We start from the raw sequence: 19,869 nt of genomic DNA, 5'->3' as shown, positions 1-19,869 counted from the left end.
AATGATGTTGTGCTTAAAAGATGTGTTGAGTGTCTGATATAGCAGCTGATCTATCAGTGCGCCCTGAAATCATCTGATTTGAGTACGTGTGTGGTTGATTAAAAATACACGCCAGCCCCTGTGACACATACACACTCAGATTATTTCCTTATGCCATAGATACAGAAATCATATTTTTATAGGCAATGCTGACACACATAACATCATATAACAACAAATACACCATCAAATCATTTGCTGATTTTTTTTTTCCCCCAAACAGGGCCTACTTTTCACTTGTTACATTCTACGTTTTTATTTTACCTAATCTAAGGAGCAAGATCTCTAGCAAGTGGCAGCGTTGTGCATGTTAGTGAGGCGTGCGCAAAAGAGTTTCATTGTATTTTACACATTTATTTACTCAGTAAATCTGAACTGATTACACTACATTGCCTTTTCTATAAAGCTTTATATTTCTGACAGAGCTAAGGCCACCTGCATGTCGATACTCACTTTGCAGTGCCAATCAGCACAGAATTATAGACTTGCTGTTGCATGTCATGTATATGCACAATAAAAAAATACTCCGAAAATAAAAAGGACAGAATGTGTTGTAAAGCCAAACCACAGTGGAACAGACTGCCATGAACCAATTATCAAATTCTATAGCAGTATTTCTCAGGTGCTGAGAACTGGGTTGTGGGTTGCAGTTGTTGATTCATGAGTGGCCATCGCAATAACAACCACCAATACCCAGTTTAGCAAAACAATTGACAGTGTTGTGTGATATTTTTCCCCATTTCAAATCATGTTCATTTCACCAAGGGGATCCCCCTTACCCCCAGGCCATCACTGTAATCATGCTCATTTCAACAAGGGGGATAACCATTTGTTCACTCCCATACTCTCTTCTGTTGTTGTCTGCGTGATGTTAGTGAATCTGGCGTCTTGAGACACTAAACATTGAACGCTGTTTTATAGCACCTGTTATTTTGCTCTTCCTGAGGATACGGTAATAAAAGAACTTTGGATGGTTTTGAGTGACTAAACATTGTAACGGTCGTCCGGAATATGTGTATGTACCTGTAAGTTTGTACCTTTTCCCATATCTGTTTTAGTGGTACGCCTTTATGTGCAGGGCCAGCCCTTGATACAGAGGGAGGGGAGCTCCTGGCTTGGAGGGCCAACAGACTGTATGGGGAGGAGCTATCCGTTTGTAAATAGGTGGCGGGAAAAAAGAAGAAGAGCGAGGAGAGAGGAGGAGGAAGCCATAACAGGAAAAGGCACAAGGGAAAGGATTAACACTCTTGGATATCGTCAGGTGAACCCGGGTTCATTGCAAGCCAAATTATTTTTTCTTTCGAGAGGAAGGCATACGGGAGAGGACTTGATGGGCCAGCACTAGGAACTGTTAATCAGTACATTTCCCGTAATAAGATATATGGTCGGCGCCTCATTTCCCCACGCTAGACGGAGCTCAACGCTACTGTACAGATAAGACTTTAAAAAACTATAATTTCATTGTTCTTTTTTTTTGTGTTTTTCATTCTGCTAAAATCCTTATTAGTAATGTATGTTTTCTAGGGTTTGTGTTGTGATTTGTGCGGGGAGGGGGAGCGCTGCAGCGCGATATTATACATATAAGGTTTTCTGTTGTTGTTGTTGTCCCGGTGATAATGTGTATTGTCTATTAATAATCATTTCAACTTGATCCTGCTCTTGCTGGTGTGTCTCTATAATTTGAAGTGGTGTAGTAGAAAGTAGTGTTGGTCACTCGCGCCCCGGATTATTTAATTATTATAATCGTGCCGGATCTGAGAGCGGTACAACATAATTAGTTAGTTAGTCTCACTGTTTCTTTCTGGTAGTCAGGTACTCAAGCTCGTAATCTGATGAGATAGTTCTGAGTTGTGATTCATAGTAATTTTACAACAGACTTTCATTATTTCTAATCAAACGTAGTGAAAGACTGAGTGATTGTGTGAAATGTATTATTCTTTATTATCAATAGTTGTCACGAGAGCACAGACACAAATTCACATCTGGGCATCAGCATTCAATAAAGTCAATAACAGGGCTTGGAGATAACTTTACGAGATGAACCAACTTCCCTGGAGCTGAAAGTTTGCTACGAAGGTAGACAGTCAGCGAGGTGAAGTGCACAGTTGGCCTCCTTTTAAAATCAACGAAACTCTCAACAATATTTCGCTGTTTTCCCCTTTCTAAAATAATATAGATATACTGTTTTGCAATGTGTACTGTATGTAATCTCAAGCAACGGAACAATACTCAATACACTCTTTGCTTAAAAAGTAGACATATTTGTTACGTTTTAAGGTATTTTTTTCATATTTGGACCCTGGCACCATCATCTACATTTTAAAATGTAAGAACAGGCTAGGTTTTTTTTAGAATTTATAAAAATGAAGGCCATAAAAGGTGTTTGGATTCATTAAGAAACAAAATGAAACGACCTCATATTATACTAGATATGGCTGAGTAAACCCCTCATTTACCAATAGTCCACAAACTCCAGTGTAATCTATAGGGGAAATTAATACCATCAGTTCATCTTCCTAGATTATTTGATTGTTGCAGGAAGATTCATTGGAATTCATTGGAATTAGGAGAAAGGTAGCAAAAGGTAAAAAGTAGATGGAAGGAAATCACACACGGAGAGATTTTGTCTTTGCTGTACCAAAGAATTATAGCCACACTTTCCTGTTCAAACAGACTAGCAGAACATACTCATTTAAGATGAATATTTACCATACCATAACATACCATACTGTTTTCTAAGCCCACTTAATCATGAGTAGGTGTGTGGGGGGTTTGAGCCTATCCCAGCAAGCATAGTGCACTAGGCAAGAACAACCCCCGGACAGGGCACCAGTCCATCGAAGGATGAGCACACTCACACACACTCACACACACAGACACAACCTGCATGTCTTTGGACTGCGTGAGGAAACTGAAGCACCCGGAGGAAACCCACATAGACACACAGAGAACATGCAAACTCCACACAGGGAGGACTCAGGACATGAACCCAGGGCTCCTTAGTGCGAGTGTGCAGTGCTACCACTGTGCCACCATGCTGCCCCAAGAAGAATATTTATTTTATAATTTTCTGGAAAGAGAAAACAGGGATAATAACATTACTAAAAAAGATGTGAGAGTGACTGCTTAATATATGAAAAAAGCCGCTATGTTATCAATAAAGTGAAGCTTGGTGTTTTTATTAAAGTTACTCTTCTTTTTGTGTTTTTCCAAACCTCACTGTCTACATAGGTGGTACAAAGGGGTCATAATAGAGTTGAAATGTCCACATTAATTTTTGAATGGCTCATAGAATTAAGGTATCCCCGAGAATGGCCTGCCCATTTCTATGTGATGTTGTCATGATCTCGAGCCATTTTGGGCTGTTTGAAATATTTTTCCTTGTCTGCTGTTATTGTTTTTTACTTAATGTTATTTTTTATTTAATTTGTGTACTCTTTTGGTTGGGGTTTGATGACATTATCTAATATGTGTGTGCACTGGTGGCACAGACACTTCCTTGCAGCAGTGCTATGGTGACGCAGTGTATGTTCTAAGGGTGAGGACTTCTTTTGGTTCTCTCATCTGAACTTTACCTGAAAAATACAGAAAGCACTTTGTTATGAAAACAGTGAAAAGCTTTCTCTCATTAACAGTTTCAGCTTAATGATTTTATGCACTTCACTACACATCTTGTGAGAGTGTGCATGATCATCTGACTCTTGCTGCTCTTTTAGTTTCTAGTATGCATTTTCAGCCTAAGACAGTAATCGCCAACAAAACATTAATTCTTGATGAATATGTTCTCACTACCGTAGTCGCAGGTGTCTACCTCTGTGCCTGTGGCATACTGTATATAACTACTGTACATCAATTGGTCCTGATCAAATCTGACATTTGGTTAAAAACCCAGAACTAGAGAAACTCCCCTATTTTGAAGAGAACTGATTCACAGGAACTTCCGTGTTACAAAATACAATGTATGGAAAGTGACCCCCCCCCCCCGATGGTTCCCTTTTGATAAAAATGATGTGAAAAAAAGATTTGGGAAATAACAAGTCTAAAAAATGTTTAAACTTTTAAACAACTTTTTTTTCTTTTTCTAACAGTTTCTGGTCTGTATTGAATTCATGTTTAGCATAGAGGAAGTTTTGTGATGTGGTTGAAACCACAACTGTTTAATCTAGAAGCTCTGTGAACAGAGTGCTCTTACTTGGACACACTCACTACTTGGCCTGGTCTTCTGCAACCTGCCCTCATGTCACACATAGAAACAGTAGGCCTGTATGACCTCAAGCATAGCTCACCACATTGCACACGATTATTTTGTGTCTGCTTAAATGCTAATTAGATATTGCTGGTTTATGTGGAGGGAATCCTAAATAATAAAATAAAATTAAATTATATACTTAGTTTAAATTCTATAATTAGCATACGCTCTGGTCAACACTTTTACTCAGCAGTTTAGTGCTTATTAATTTTGTGGTAACTTGATCAAGTCGAAGTTGGTTTCCTGTGGAACTGAACCACAGACATGTGCCACAGAAATGGCAGGGGAGAATGAATTTGCCCTACCATCGCATCTAGATTCAAATTTGAAGAGTTTTATTCATTACACACAGTTACACAGGTACATCGTGCAGCGAAATGAAAAGGCTAGCCTTCTCCAAGACAGTGCAAAAACAAAAGCAAATATAAAATAGAAGTAGAATAGCATTACGATGAAGATAATAAGTTAACTATGTTAAATAAAGTTAACTGAATTAAAATTAAGTTAAAATCTGAAACAGTAAAAAGTATAAAGCGGTTGTGTAGTAAGTTACAGTGAGTGTGCCCTGAGTTTTAGGTTTGAATGTTTCTTGGCGTGTCAGAGTTCAGGATCCTGATGGCCTGAGGGGTAAAACTCCTCGTGAGTCTCTCGGTCTTTCCCATTAGGCTGTGCAGCCACTTGCCTGAGCGGAGCAGGCTAAACAGTCTGTTGCTGGGGTGGGTAGAGTCCATGATTATAACACATAATACTCTCCATGGTGGACAAGCAAATCGCTCAACCTAAGATAATAAAATCTGCAACTATTACAAAATTGAGAAAATTGTACTGGTATACACATTCTAGCTTTACATACAGCACAGAAAGCAGACACGACTGCACTGTACAAACTGTTGAGCAAACTGTGTTCACGAACTTGATCTATGAGACTTTCTTGATTTTCATGATTTCCACACTCTTTAACAGCAAACTCAGACCCCTCTATGTGTTTTCGAATACTTCCTAATCCTAAATTTACTCTGTGTAGAGCTGTGTGTGAGTGTTTCTGGATAGACTGGTGACCCGTAGAACTGAACTGGATTAAGCGAGTTTGAAAATGTTATGTTAATTTTTAAATATGGACATTGTATTGTACTGAGTGGCTTCAGGCAATGTAATTAAAAAATGCTTGATTACTAATAAAGTAAAGTAAAGTTTGCTGTGTTGAAGTGTCAGGTCCTAGAGTAGATTTTCATTGCATCTTTTTTCTTTCTGCCTGACTTTTAATTATTTACTAAATATAATTTCAAATATACCAGAGCACTTTCCCTTCTATTGTATCTTCAGATCAGTTTTTCAGGAAAAAAAATTGCAAGGTTTATTACAACAGTACTCACCATTTTGTAACTCCCTCTTCTTTTTTTTTTCAGACACACCATGCTGTACAAATCACTGGATCTATGTTGGTGCAATCTGTGCAGGCGTCTCATTTCTAATTATCCTGCTAAGCTACCCTGTATTTAAATGTATTAAAGGTGAGACTGCTCTTCATTCCTGACAGTTAGCCAAGACTTGTCACCTAGTGGCAGAAACGATGGGAGATGTTCATGATTGACTTACTCCGTTCCTGTAATTCCAAGCTGTAGGAAGGGCAGCATTAAAATCACTTTTAGAATTTTACTCAAGTATGCCTAACATTAATCAATCAGATAGATAGATAGATAGATACTTTATTAATCCCAATGGGAAATTCACAATCACAATCAGAGCAATACTTTTAAATGATCTGTGTGTTTAATGTTAATCAATCAAAAATAATTCAATTACTTCCATAGCACATTTATAACTGTATAATACTGTCACCTCAAGTGTCTGGCCTAGGGCCCATGCAACCCTGAACTGATAAAAGTGGGTTTGTTAATAAAATAATAGATGGATAATAAAACAATGTGAAAAAATTTGACAGGGCAATAAAAAGAAGTACTTCAGTATCTATTACAAGAGTTTCATTGTGGTAGCTGGGGCTGAGGCCTCACTGCTTTAGGATCCTAGCCTGCTTATTGCCTTTGTGATGTTTGTGCGTTTTTCTCATTTTTTTCTGCATGTTTTTTATCTGACAACTCCTATCTCTTCCCATATCTGAAAGATATGCATATTTGGATGTCTCCAGAATTCCTCAAGATGAGTAAAGGTGAATGTCTGACTTCGTGGGCCTGCATTAGATTAGTATGACATTTCCGTGGGTTTGTGTCTTACACCCAGTGTTGACTGTACTCTGATTCTGTCCTGTAATAAGATGTTTTACAAAATGAATGAATGGAATGTTAGTTACAGAAAACTGTGCGTTATTTAATTATAATTATATGTATCAATATAGTGGGAGAAATAAGATTACATATTGCATAAATGAAACCAAGGGAATCAGAAAGGGGCAAATACTTTTTCTTAGCGCTGTATAATAAAAGATGGCACATGTACAAGCATCAGTTTTGTAAATATATATTTTAAGTATCTCTAAGCCTACCAGTACTCGCTGCATTTTTGAAATTAAGATGTTTAGTTTTGTGTATTTTATATTATAATGTTGTTCTAGGGCAGCACGGTGGTGCAGTGGGTAGTGCTGCTGCCTCACACTTAGGAGACCTGGGTTCACTTCCCGGGTCCTCCCTGCATGGAGTTTGCATGTTCTCCCCGTGTCTGCGTAGGTTTCCTCCCACAGCCCAAAGACATGCAGGTTAGATGCATTGGCGATTCTAAATTGTCCCTGGTATCTGCTTGGTGTGTGTGTCCTGCGGTGAGCTGGCACCCTACCCGGGGTTTGTTTCCTGCCTTGCACCCTGTGTTTGCTGGGATTGGCTCCAGCAGACCCCCGTGACCCTGCAGTTATGATATAGCGGGTTGGATAATGGATGGATGTTGTTCTAGCAATGCCATTTTGTGGATTGTTTGGTCACCATCTCCCTGTGTCTAACTTTGCTTGGTGTTTATATACCCATTGCCAGTCACTCGATGCAGAGATGATGTCATATGCTATGTCATCACACTCCTCATATCTTCTTTATATATAATACGCTACCATGGCTGTCTGTTTGCCTGTCCAGGATTTTGAATCACCTGTAGCTCACAAACCGTTTGAACTATTGACTTGAAATTTCGTACACATATACTATGTGACGTCTACTATCCACTTTCAGGGTGATGATTGACCTCCAAGGTTATTCCTCTTTTTATTTTTATTTTATTGTACAGTAGAATCAACTCTTGGCAGCTGCCAGCAGGGTGGCCGTGTGGCGCATGCGTACGAGTGTGGTTCTCATTCCCTACCACCTTCGCTGTCACTTCCCCTACCTCTTCATATCTTAAATCATTCTTGAGGCAGATTGAAGACTTAAGTGCCAGCTTAAGTGAAAAATTAAGAAAAACTTACTAAGTAATTGCAACATAAACACTGGCTTGATCAGTTTTAATGCAAAAAGATGCTGGCGGAAGAAGAGAAGAAGTGGGCTGCTAGAGTGGAGAAAACAAGAGCTGCTCAGGAAGCAGCAAACACATCAACTGCTGAGAAAACAACTGCTAAACGTACAGAGAAAGAGTGTGAAAACTATGAATACTCAATTCAAGTGTATTCACTGCATATTATCGTGCAGTCCGCCATTACTGGTATAAGACCGTTACTGTACAGAGAAATGATGTTTTTTTCAAGCGTGTTTGAGATGATCATTTAAAAAATTTTGTACCTACTAGGGGCTTTGCCCCCTGCTCGATTTGCTCACCAACCCCCCCCCCCCCCCCCCCCCCCCCCCCCCCAAACCTGGCCTGTGCTACACTCCAGCCACTTCACATTTCTGCTGCAAGCGTTGTGAGGAGGGGGGCTGAATGCACACCAAGGAGATGCAGTCGTTCCTCCAAAACCCCCTCTTAAGCGGCGATACAATGGGAAACAAATACAGGTTTTTTTTTTTTTACCTCCTCTTTGTTCGATCAGCTGCTGGCTTGCTGCTGCTGTTACTGTGCCGTGTGATCTGCATCTCGTGTGCCGCTTCGATCATTTAAAAGCCTGTACAGCAGCTGTCCTTTTGTCTCACTGCCTTGTCTATCTTTTCCCCCAGAAATCCTCTGCTCTTGTTGGGGGTACCGCTCCTGAGGCACACCCCTATGAAGATTTTCTATTATTTTAATTGAGAGACAGAACTGTCCCCTCAGACTACACAGAGCTCAATTCACTCCTGAAAGAGACTTTTGTTTGTTTGAAGTGTTTGAATAATGTTTCTGTCTGTAAACTCTCCTGTGTATCTGTGCAACTCTGTGACCCAATCATGACAACAGTGTTTGTAGAATTTTACTTTCACCAAACAAGAAATCATTTAATTCTCATGGATATGCCTTTTCATTGGGAAGAAACTGTACTTTTCCTTGATAGCAACACGAATTAGACAATCTATAAGTCTCCGATTTAAGGTTTAAATCCGAACAATATATTCGATCTCTTTTCGCTGTTCCGTTATTTCAATGAGTAATAATTACCATTTGTTTGCAGTAATGCGATCTTTATTTTCATTTTTCTGAGACTTTCGAATTTTCCTACTTCCATTATCTCTAACCTGCTTTGCATGTGTATCACACCAACGTTTTTGAATTCTTTACAACGCTCTACTTTGCCATCTACTCTTTGTCTTTTTTCAGCCCCGGGTGTGGTTAATCTCTTGGTACAAAGTCTCGTCTCACAGGACGTGAAAGTGTCTCTCTGAGAAGTCACATCTCGTCTCTCTGAAGAGGTCTCGTCTCATCCCAAGATTTTTTATATAATAGAGAGATGTCTCTGAGCATCACCTCTAGAATCCAACACTCACACATTAAGTTAAATCCTGGGGTGTACTGGTACTCCAAGCCTCTTGTATCCTACTGCAAAAGTCCTCTGGTGATTTGCAATCGCCAATACCTTTTTATGGGCATTGTGACAATGTGGCCTGGGTTTACCCACAATGTCTTGGCAAGTTTGTTGGTGGACAACTACTGGCTAATAGGAGGTGTCCCCTTTGTGCCTGTTTAGTGATACATGTAAATAACCCTCAAACAGTAGCCGAAGAACAATACTATATAAAGTACATCAGCCAACTTCAAGTGCAGTAGAACACAAGATTTTAGCATAGCTACCGTATATCAAACATGTGCTATTTTTACAAATCGTTGAGTGACAACAGACTTTCACCACAGCTTTGCTGCACTGTGATGGCTGTGTGCAGAGTGCGGTATAATATTGCTGTAAGGGGTGCAAGGTCTGGAAATCTCAAATTCCTTTGTTAGGGCAGACAATTTATATCAGCCTTGTGTGGATGCTAGACAGGTCATCTTCACTACAGATTTTATGTTTTTATTTTTTATTTTTTTTAATTGTTTCAATATTATTATTTTTTAATTTGTTATATATATATATATATATATATATATATATATATATATATATATATTTACATTTTTTTCATTGCTGCACCCTTCTTAAAGTTCTGCATCACATGCCTTTTTATAGGTTCAAGTTAAAATTTAAAAATGTAATTCATCCTATGAAATACCTTGGAAGGGTATTTCTAGTTCATTATATTTCTGCTTGTAAACGTATTGCCACATAGACATGATTCACTCATCTATTTTTTTCTTTTTCTGTTTTTGAATTCACACTTTTTTTTAAAAAAGATATTTATTTTTAAATGCAGGGTTAACATAGGCAGTGTTTTTGGCCGGATCTTTATTTTTTTTATCCTTTGGGTTTCAGTTTTGTTCAAGTTAACGTGATAAAACTCACCACATCTAGCTGTTCATAGGTGCTTTTGTCTTCACAGAAAGAAGAACCAGGCTAGGCATTCAACACAGCAATCTGGAGCTGTAACACAGAAAGAAGCACTAACCACTGCGGTGTCAATTTACTTAACCTGCTTAGATCAAATTCTGGGCCGTAGCCACAGCTCATCTTGACAGCACAGGCCGTATAGCTGCACAGGATGACCTTCCACTCTGGGTCACAGAATATGCATGAATATAGTGCACTCATTCATCCTGTGCAAAATTGTACCAAGAACCTACACGGACATGAGGTGAATATGCCAGCTCCACACATATTCAAATTGTGGTGTGGTGGAGCAGTGAGACAGTAGCATGAAGCTCTGTACCACTGTCATCTTAAGATCAGATAATCCCTTTTCTTCACACACCTAAATGTTGACAATCATAACTGGGGCTTATTTGAGTGTATTGTATATGTAGTCTAATACATTCATGGTTTTGTACTTGTACTTCATTAAACTTACGCCATTAGCCAAGGGGTCAGGTACCACTATATCATGTGGCTTTAAAAAACATATCTAGCAGTTATTCTTATTGTTTATAAAAATATGTCATATGGCATAGCTAGCAGGGCGTTTTAATGAAAACACACAGCGTGGTTATTAAAGAGTGAACAGGCCTTACGTGACAGCAAAGTGTCATGCTAAAAGGAAAAGCTGTTGATGTACACAACAACAATGCTAACCTGACAAGGTGCTGCAGAACTGAGTGATGAGTCCCAGAAATTCTGTCTGGCCCTGTAACATCAGCAATACTGGACTGTCTTCCAGTCCACAGTTGGTCTCTGCCTTGCACCCACCTTCACTGGGATAGGCTCTGGCTCCCTGTGACCGTGTTCAGGAAAAAGAAAAAATTAGTAAACTATGACCGCTTTACTGTATATTTGTATTTGAATGTTTAAGCCAAGATACTTAAAATTCAAACAAAGCAAACTTTAACCAAATCTAGTGATGTTTTCTCAATAGAATTTGACAGCTCCTGAACTGTAGATTCTAATCCGGGGTTGGGGTGGAGTTAGCATGTTCTCCCTGTGTGCCTGTGGGTTTTCTGCCTGGTTCTTTAGCTTTCCACCCACTTGTTAGTTTAAATTTTGATTCTGAATCAGACAAGTATGTAGCACTGCCACAAAAGGAGTGTATTGAAATAATGTTTTTACCTGTGTATCTTGTTTGTCTTTTGTGTGCTTTTGGCCACTGCCGGGGTCTTCCACAGCTCAGGATCGGGAGTTGAGAGGCAATGATTGGCGACATTGTTTTCATGGGCGGGATCTGGGAGGCCCGACAAAAAAAAACGTTCCGGTTGACAGCCAATAACACAATACACTACAATTTATTTTTGTATAGCCCAAAATCACACAAGAAGTGCTGCAATGGGCTTTAACAGGCCCTGCCTCTTGACAGCCCCCCAGCCTTGAATCTCTAAGAAGACAAGGAAAAACTCCCATAAAAAACCTTTGTAGGCAAATAAAATGGAAGGAACCATGGGAAAGGCAGTTCAAAGAGAGACCCCTTTCCAGGTACGTTGGGCGTGCAGTGGGTGTCAAAAAGAAGGGGGTCAATACAATACAATGCACAGAACAAATCCTCAATACAGTATAAAAATTTAAATTTTACAAGTACAGAGCAGAATTTAACAGTAGATGATATCACATAATATGATTTGGATTTGTTTAGAGTCCTGGAGACCTCAGCCATCAAGCTGCCTCCCCCTATTGGCCATTCCACAGCTGAGACAGTGCTTGGCCAACCAATCCGATGAAAGGACCCCTGTACCCCACGATTCCTGCAATCCTCCATCAGCGATAACTTTACCTTAGGCATTCAAAACAACTTGGCAGGTGGGCCGTGACACCATGTGCCACATTTGAGTTTCGAGAAGAGAAACAGAATAGGTGAGGATTAGTAACAAATTCTAACTATCATGTTAGTTATGTTTTAGTGCTAATGACTAACAACAGAGATGCAGTCTGTACAGTTAATCAGCAGCTCTAGTCAGGATATGCTAAACTGAAGTAGTTAGTCTTCAGCAGGGATTTAAAAGCTGAGACCGAAGGGGCATCTCTTATAGTAGCAGGCAGACCATTCCACAGTTTAGGGGCTCTGTAAGTAAAAGCTCGACCTCCCACCATTATTTTATTAATCCTTGGAATCATAAGTAGACCGGCATCTTGAGATCTTAATGTGCGCTCTGGTTTGTAAGTCATGATAAGTTCAGACAAGTAAGCCGGACCTTGGCCATTTAATGCTTTATATGTTAAAAGGAGGACTTTGAAATCTGCCCATTACTTAACCAGGAGCCAGTTTAACGATTTAAGAACTGGGAGTTATGTGTTTGTATTTTCTTGTTCTTGCAATAATTCTATATGTAATAATAAAGCAGCATTTTGGATTATCTGGAGGCTGTAGAAAGAACAGTTTGAGCATCCAGTGAACACTGCACTGCAGTAGTCAGTCCTACTAGAAATAAATGCATGAATTAATTTCTCAGAATCCTTTTTATTTAGAAAGCCCCTTAATTTCCCAACATTTTTAAGATGTAAGAAACATGATTTGGACAACTTTGTAATGTGCGCTTTAAATGACATGCTAGAGTCAAAGATAAATCCTACATTGCAGGTTCATTAAAGTTAATGGTGATTCCAATTGAGTTAAATGATAACAAAATATTGTTGTGATCAGCGTCATTCCCTCCAACAATTAACATCTCTGTTTTATCTGTATTTAAAGACAAGTAGTTCTCATCCGGCGGCACGGTGGCGCAGTGGGTAGCGCTGCTGCCTCGCAGTTGGGAGACCTGGGGACCTGGGTTCACTTCCCGGGTCCTCCCTGCGTGGAGTTTGCATGTTCTCCCCGTGTCTGCGTGGGTTTCCTCCGGGCACTCCGGTTTCCTCCCACAGTCCAAAGACATGCAGGTTAGGTGGATTGGCGATTCTAAATTGGCCCTAGTGTGTGCTTGGTGTGTGGGTGTGTTTGTGTGTGTCCTGCGGTGGGTTGGCACCCTGCCCAGGATTGGTTCCTGCCTTGTGCCCTGTGTTGGCTGGGATTGGCTCCGGCAGACCCCCGTGACCCTGTGTTCGGGTTCAGCGGGTTGGAAAATGGATGGATAGTTCTCATCCATCCACTCCTTTAATTCACTAACACAACTAATTAAAGACAACATCGGAGAAACTTCATTTGATCTCAGTGAAAGGTATAACTGGGTGTCATCTGCAAATGAGTGAAAATTAACATTATGTTTCCTAATGATAGATCCCAGTGGAAGCATGTAAAGTGAAAACATTAAAGGTCCCAGTACTGAGCCCTGCGGGACACCATATTTCAGTTCTGTGTATAATGATGGAGTACTGTCAGCACATTTCTGTACATATTGGAATCAATTTGATACATAAGAACTAAACCAAGCGAGCACGGTGCCTGTAAGCCCAACGTCATTTTCTAGCTTGTGCAGTAAAATAGAATGGTCGATGGTGTCAAATGCTGTGCTTAAGTCTAACAACATAATTACAATGAAGTTTCCTTCATCAGAGGATATCAGAATGTCATTTACAACCCGTGTTAGTGCTGTTTCTGTACTATGACCAGTGAGGAAGCCAGCCTGGAATTTCTCAAATAAATTGTAATGCATAAGGTGTGACTGAAGCTGATTGGCGACTACTTTTTCTAGTATTTTAGGGAGAAAGGGTAAATTTGAAATAGGCCTATAATTATTAACTGTGTGTGGGTCTAGGTCTGACTTTTTAAGTAATGGTTTAATGACTGACACTTTTAGTGCATCAGGTACTGTGCCATGAAATAATGAACTATTGATAATGTGTAGAATAGGAGCTGCAAGAACATTCATTGCACTTTTTACTAGTTTTGTTGGCACTGGCTCTAGGGAACAAGTAGTGGGCTTCATTTTAGAAATTAAAGTTAAGACTTCCTGCTCAGTTACAGGATTAAAATTACTGAAGTGCTGAATGCAATGTGAGACAGGGTCTGCCAAGCTAGTATGCGTTTGTGTCCTGTGATGCTGAGATCTGAGATCTTCTATTCTTAATTTTCTCATTGAAGATATTCATAAAGTCTGTACAGCTAATATCTGTTGGTATTTTGCACTGTAGATCTGAATTCCCATTTGTTAATTTAGTCACTGTTCTAAACAGTACCAGAGGATTTTTATTATTGCTATCTATTATTGTAGAATAGTTTTCTGAGTGAGCTTTAAAGAGAGCTTTTTTATATTTATTAACACTCTCTGTCCATGCAATTTGACAGACATGTAGCTTTGTTGTTCTCCGTCTGCGCTCCAGTTTTTGACACTCTAATTTAAGAGCTCGAGTGTTTTCATTAAACCAGGGAGAGTTTTATGTGCTTTGATCACTTTTGTTTTAAGAGGAGCCACTGCATCCGGAACATCTCTCAAGGTCACATTATAATGTGATGTTAGCTGATCTAAATGGTTTTCCACATTTACATTTGATGTTAACTGATCTAAATGGTTTTCCACAATTACACTTGACTTACTCAAAGTATCTATAAATTTTGAAGCAGAATTACAATCTAGATGTGGCACTGTCTTTGTTTTAATCTGGGAGTGCGTTGGCAAGGGCAGGACTAAATCAAATGTAATTAAGTAGTGATCGGAAAGAACTTCATTTAATGGAGTAATATTTAAATTTTGAATTTCAACTTTGTAAGTTATAATTAAATCTAATGTGTGGTTATGATTATGAGTTGGACCTTTGACAATCTGACAAAATCCTACTGAATTTAACAAATAAGTAAAATATTTGCTAAAAGTGTCAGTTTCCACATCAATGTGTACATTAAAATCCCCCATCAACACTACATGATCATAATTTATAGCTAAATCAGATAGAAAGTTGCCAAATTCAGTCATGAACAATGAATATGGCCCTGGTGATCTATCTGTAGACTAGCACTATAATTGTGTTGGAATCTGTTTTAATATTTAAAATAAATGCCTCAAAGGGTGCAAAGTCACCTAAATTTTTAGAAGTGATTTGCATTTTGTTACAATGAATTATTCCAAGGCCCCCTCCTCGACCTGAATCTCTAGACCTATGAAGGAACGAGTAGCCATCTGGTGACGCCTCACCTAGGGGGACAGTGTCACATTTACTAAGCCAGGTTTCAGTGAGAAGACACAGATCAGATTTAGTACTTAATATAATATCATTTACCAAAACAGCTTTACTGCCAAGAGAGCGAATGTTCAATAAGCAGCTTTTAAAACTGCATGCTTCTTTCTGAACTGGTGATATACTTTTGGTTTTAATTTTAAGTAAATTTCTATTACAGATGCCACTGGTGGAGGGTCTGGTTTTATCTCTTGGTCTAATTTACACCTTATTTTTTGGTTGTCAAGTAATTTTAGGTTTGCATCAAGACTAAATTTACTGGATGCCCCACAACAGGGATTATGGGTAACAGCTTCAAGAAAGTAACAACAGCCTGTGATTTAAGATCACACGACTGCAGCCTGGATGGTGCTCTAATCAGTCAGCCAGGCAGTTTTGCTGCCATTTTTTGGGATAATACATAAGATCCTCTCCGGTTAGGATGAAGACCATCTCTTTTGAAAAATCCAGGTCTTTCCCAAGGTACCTTTCCCAATACCATAAATTGCTGTAAAATGAAGGGTTGGAGCACCGAAATTAAAACCGACAATAAAAAAAGTGATCGAAAAGAATAGTTGCTTTGCATTACAAGGGAAATAGGACAGACACTGTCAACCCCGAGGAAAGAAACGTAGAAACACCTTGCCCCGATGCTGGGACAAGGTTAGTGAGATGGCCGCCTGCACACCTTTTTTTTTCTTCCTTAAGACTGTCCATATGCTTTGACTTGACGATTTTGTAGGGTGAGATCTGTAACTTTTTATACTTTTGGGATAGTGCCATCATCCATCTTCCCTTGATCCTTCCCAATTTGACTGCTCTCTTCGCATATTTCTCCTTCCTTCATGGACAATAACCCTTTGGACTGGATTTGTGTGGATATATATATCTGTCTCTAGTGGTTCGTTTATATTTGTGTATATATATGTGCCTCACCTGAACAGGGGCATCTTTTGTTTCTTTAAGTCACATTGAGAGTTTTATGTATACAGTAATCCCTCGCTATATCGCGCTTCGCCTTTCGCAGCTTCACTCCATCGCGGATTTTATATGTAAGCATATTTAAATATATATCGCGGATTTTTTGCTGGTTCGCGGATATCTGCGGACAATAGGTCTTTTAATTTCTGGTACATGCTTCCTCAGTTGGTTTGCCCAGTTGATTTCATACAAGGGACGCTATTGGCAGATGGCTGAGAAGCTACCCAACTTACTTTTCTCCGTCTCTGTCTTGCGCTGACTTTCTCTGATCCTGACGTAGGGGGATTGAGCAGGGGGGCTGTTCGCACACCTAGACGATACGGACGCTCGTCTAAAAATGCTGAAAGATTATCTTCACGTTGCTACCTTCTGTGCAGCTGCTTAGTGAAGCGACATGCTGCACGGTGCTTCGCATACTTAAAAGCTCAAAGGGCACGTATTGATTTTTGACTGAAAAACAAACTCTGTCTCTCTCTCTCTCTCTCTCCCTGCTCCTGACGGAGGGGGTGTGAGCTGCCGCCTTCAACAGCTTTGTGCCGCGGTGCTTCGCATACTTAAGCCAAACAGCCCTATTGATTTGTTTGCTTTTCTCTCTCTTTCTGACAGTCTGTGCTCCTGACGGGCACTCCTTTGAAGAGGAAGATATGTTTGCATTCTTTTAATTGTGAGACGGAACTGTCATCTCTGTCTTGTCATGGAGCACAGTTTAAACTTTTGAAAAAGAGACAAATGTTTGTTTGCAGTGTTTGAATAACGTTCCTGTCTCTCTACAACCTCCTGTGTTTCTGCGCAAATCTGTGACCCAAGCATGACAATATAAAAATAACCATATAAACATATGGTTTCTACTTCACGGATTTTCTTATTTCGCGGGTGGCTCTGGAACGCAAACCCCGCGATGGAGGAGGGATTACTGTATTGATGTGTATATATACAGTATGTGGGGTTTGTTGGGAATGGCCATCCTTTTTAACTAAAAGTTGGAATTTGGTGTGTTTTAAGGGAGTGTCTATGTACATGGGGTGGGCATTTGCTCGAGAGACAGTTAAAGGGGACTTTATTTTGCTGGTGCTGTTGTAATAAGTAAATTGTGTAACTGTTTAGTTAAAATATATCTACATGTCATGTTTTCTCTTGTGTTGTTCCATAACTGGTTCCTTTTGCTTTCTGTCTTTGTTTGATAATAAGCTTTGAGAGTAGAATTGGCAGAACAGCCAGGTCCAATGTGCTAATAAGAGCTCAGCAAGTTTATCGTTAATGTAACATTGCCCTCTTTGAGCTTAGGGTAATTGTTACAAGTAGAAGCAATTGTGTTTGCTTGCACAAGGTATGCCTTTGTAACTTTACTGTCATCCCACCCCGTCTAACAGTGAACTGGTTAAGTAGGTTAGAAAATGTGCGGGCAGTTGAAGTTTCTTACTTTTTCAAAGGTGTGCTCACAAAGAAATGCACAGCAGATTAGCACCAAGATTACAGGAGCTGATCTTGTTTGTACTTAACACAGAGAGACTGGCTGTGGCAGGAAGAGAGAGGCAGGCCTACCACAGACCTCCAACTCATTCAAGTGACACACAGCTGTCTACTGCAATTTAAATCCATTTTATTCTTTGTCTTTTGCAGGCACTCAATTGAAGTCTGAACCTCCGAACATTAGTATATTTAATAATTTAGTATATGAGAACTATCAGCATAATACAGCCAATGAAAGCAAAGGAGGCATCTCTGGAAATGAGTCTATTTATGAGAACTAAGAACTTAGCTTGACTAACATGTGAAGCGACCACAACGCACCGCCTGTCTATGGAAAGAGACCGACACCATTACTACAATATAAGTTTGTTTTTGTGCAACTGAAGCTTTTTTTTAGCTCCTTCCTGATGTTTATCTGCACCTAACAGTCAGATATGTGAAGCCCTCTGTGATGCACAACAGACTGAATGCTGGACCATCAGCATGGAGCCACTAGACTAGAGGTTTTTCACTACAGCCTGTCACTATTGCCGTGCTCCATGACATTAAAAGGTGAAGTGGACATTGGAAAGTAGCTGAATGTCCTTTAATTCAAAATCTGTGACAACACTGTAATGGGATTACACCAAGCAGTAGGCAGTCTGGCACTGCATCTGATGTCAAATAAACAAGTGAAGCTGCTTTTAACCATGTGAACTATTACAGTACAGTGAAAAGGGGAGTGCATGATGGGAGTTGAAGGATGCTCTGCCTGCTTTCCATGGCTAGCATGTATCCTGGATGCAGTTTAATGGCACGTATACCATTCTCAAGACAGGCTGAAGTAAAAAGCACACAATTTGAAAGTTCTTCTGCAATTAACATTGGTGTGGCAATTTCTGAATAAGGTCATGAATAAAGCCATGTGTTAAGAGTGTTACTGAACATACATACAGTATGGCTTGACAAACTGCCTGAGCTTGTTCACCCATTTCCAAGAATCTGATTACTCCATGTATTATCGTAGTATTTCCCTGTACTTACCCTTTATCTGTTCTCTCAAGCGTAAGTGGTTCTCGTCATGTTCGTTATCGGGTTGGTCTACTGTTGCACTTTAAGATGAACACACATATTCATAGCTATGCACATACACACAGACCCTAACGATGACAGTGTCCCATGAATGACACACACACGCTGATTAACCTTTAGCACTTTAAACCACACATCAGCCTGTCACTCAGCACTTCAAGAGACTTACTTATTATCGGCACAAACAACATACGATGATTTAATGATACCTCAGACCTAAATATTACTTTTGGTCTACAAGAATACATTTAAACATACAAAGACTCAGCACTCTTGACTATAGGCCATTTATTAGCCAAGAATACCTTCTTTACATACTGTTCCCTACTATTGAGTGGAGCTCTCACTCTCGGCCTAATAAACCTCACAGCACAGAGGTAATGGCAAATCTCCGGCTGCACTAGGTGCTCAAAGAAATCTAACTTATTATTTCAATCACTCTATAGACATTAAGACAAAGCATAGAAAGTTAAAAGCAGCATGGTATTTATTACAAGAATAATAATAATACCACTGGCACAAAGAATGATAGAAAATAGGTACTGATAGGAAAGTCTGAATATATATTGTCTTTAGAAAAAGCTTACGAAAAAGTTACAGATGACAAGGATGAATGTCCCAGGGCGACGTTTGATTTAGTAATCAACGTTCATGAAAATGCTGTTAACTGACGATCAGATGAAAACTGGTCATACGTGTCTTTGTTTTCTTTTCTGATGTCACTCTTCCGTCGTCGCTGTTTCTCTTCTTCTTCTGATGTTGCTTTCAAAATGAGGTATATTTATTATAAAGTTTCATGCCGTGGTTTCACAACACATGATAGTTGCATGCACCTGATTGGCTGGCTATCAATATGATGGATGAATTTTGCTCAAACTCTTTAATCTATCTTTTCCCAGATAATAAAATTTTTTGATATTGCCTCATGTTCTCCTTTCCCAGGCTGTAAACCAAATTGTTGTCCCAGACGTCCATCCATACAGTAATCAATAGCCTGAAGTATGGCTCAGTCTTCCTTTCCCAGGCTGTAATACCAATTTAGCACTATGCTGTGAACAACTGTTATAAAAGTGAGGTGTAAGGGAAAAGAATATGCCTTTTTATTATAATGCCTCCTACATCT

At 39.5% G+C, this 19,869-nt stretch overlaps 1 protein-coding gene across 1 annotated transcript in view; it reads left to right on the top strand.

Moving 5' to 3' along the window:
* The window catches only part of LOC114650542 (uncharacterized), a 44,092-nt gene extending 25,172 nt beyond the window's left edge, over positions 1–18,920 (top strand). The window contains exons 4-5 of the mRNA XM_028800238.2: positions 5,695–5,799; positions 17,826–18,920. Of these exons, the coding sequence (XP_028656071.2) occupies positions 5,695–5,799; positions 17,826–17,956 (236 nt within the window). The 3' untranslated portion in view covers positions 17,957–18,920. The remainder of the gene's footprint in view (positions 1–5,694; positions 5,800–17,825) is intronic.
* Positions 18,921–19,869: the final 949 nt, after the last annotated feature.

The sequence above is a fragment of the Erpetoichthys calabaricus genome, chromosome 4 (assembly GCF_900747795.2).
Source record: "Erpetoichthys calabaricus chromosome 4, fErpCal1.3, whole genome shotgun sequence".
Taxonomy (NCBI): domain Eukaryota; kingdom Metazoa; phylum Chordata; class Cladistia; order Polypteriformes; family Polypteridae; genus Erpetoichthys; species Erpetoichthys calabaricus.
Note: the sequence above shows the minus strand (reverse complement) of the source record. Positions and strands in the feature narration are given on the sequence as shown.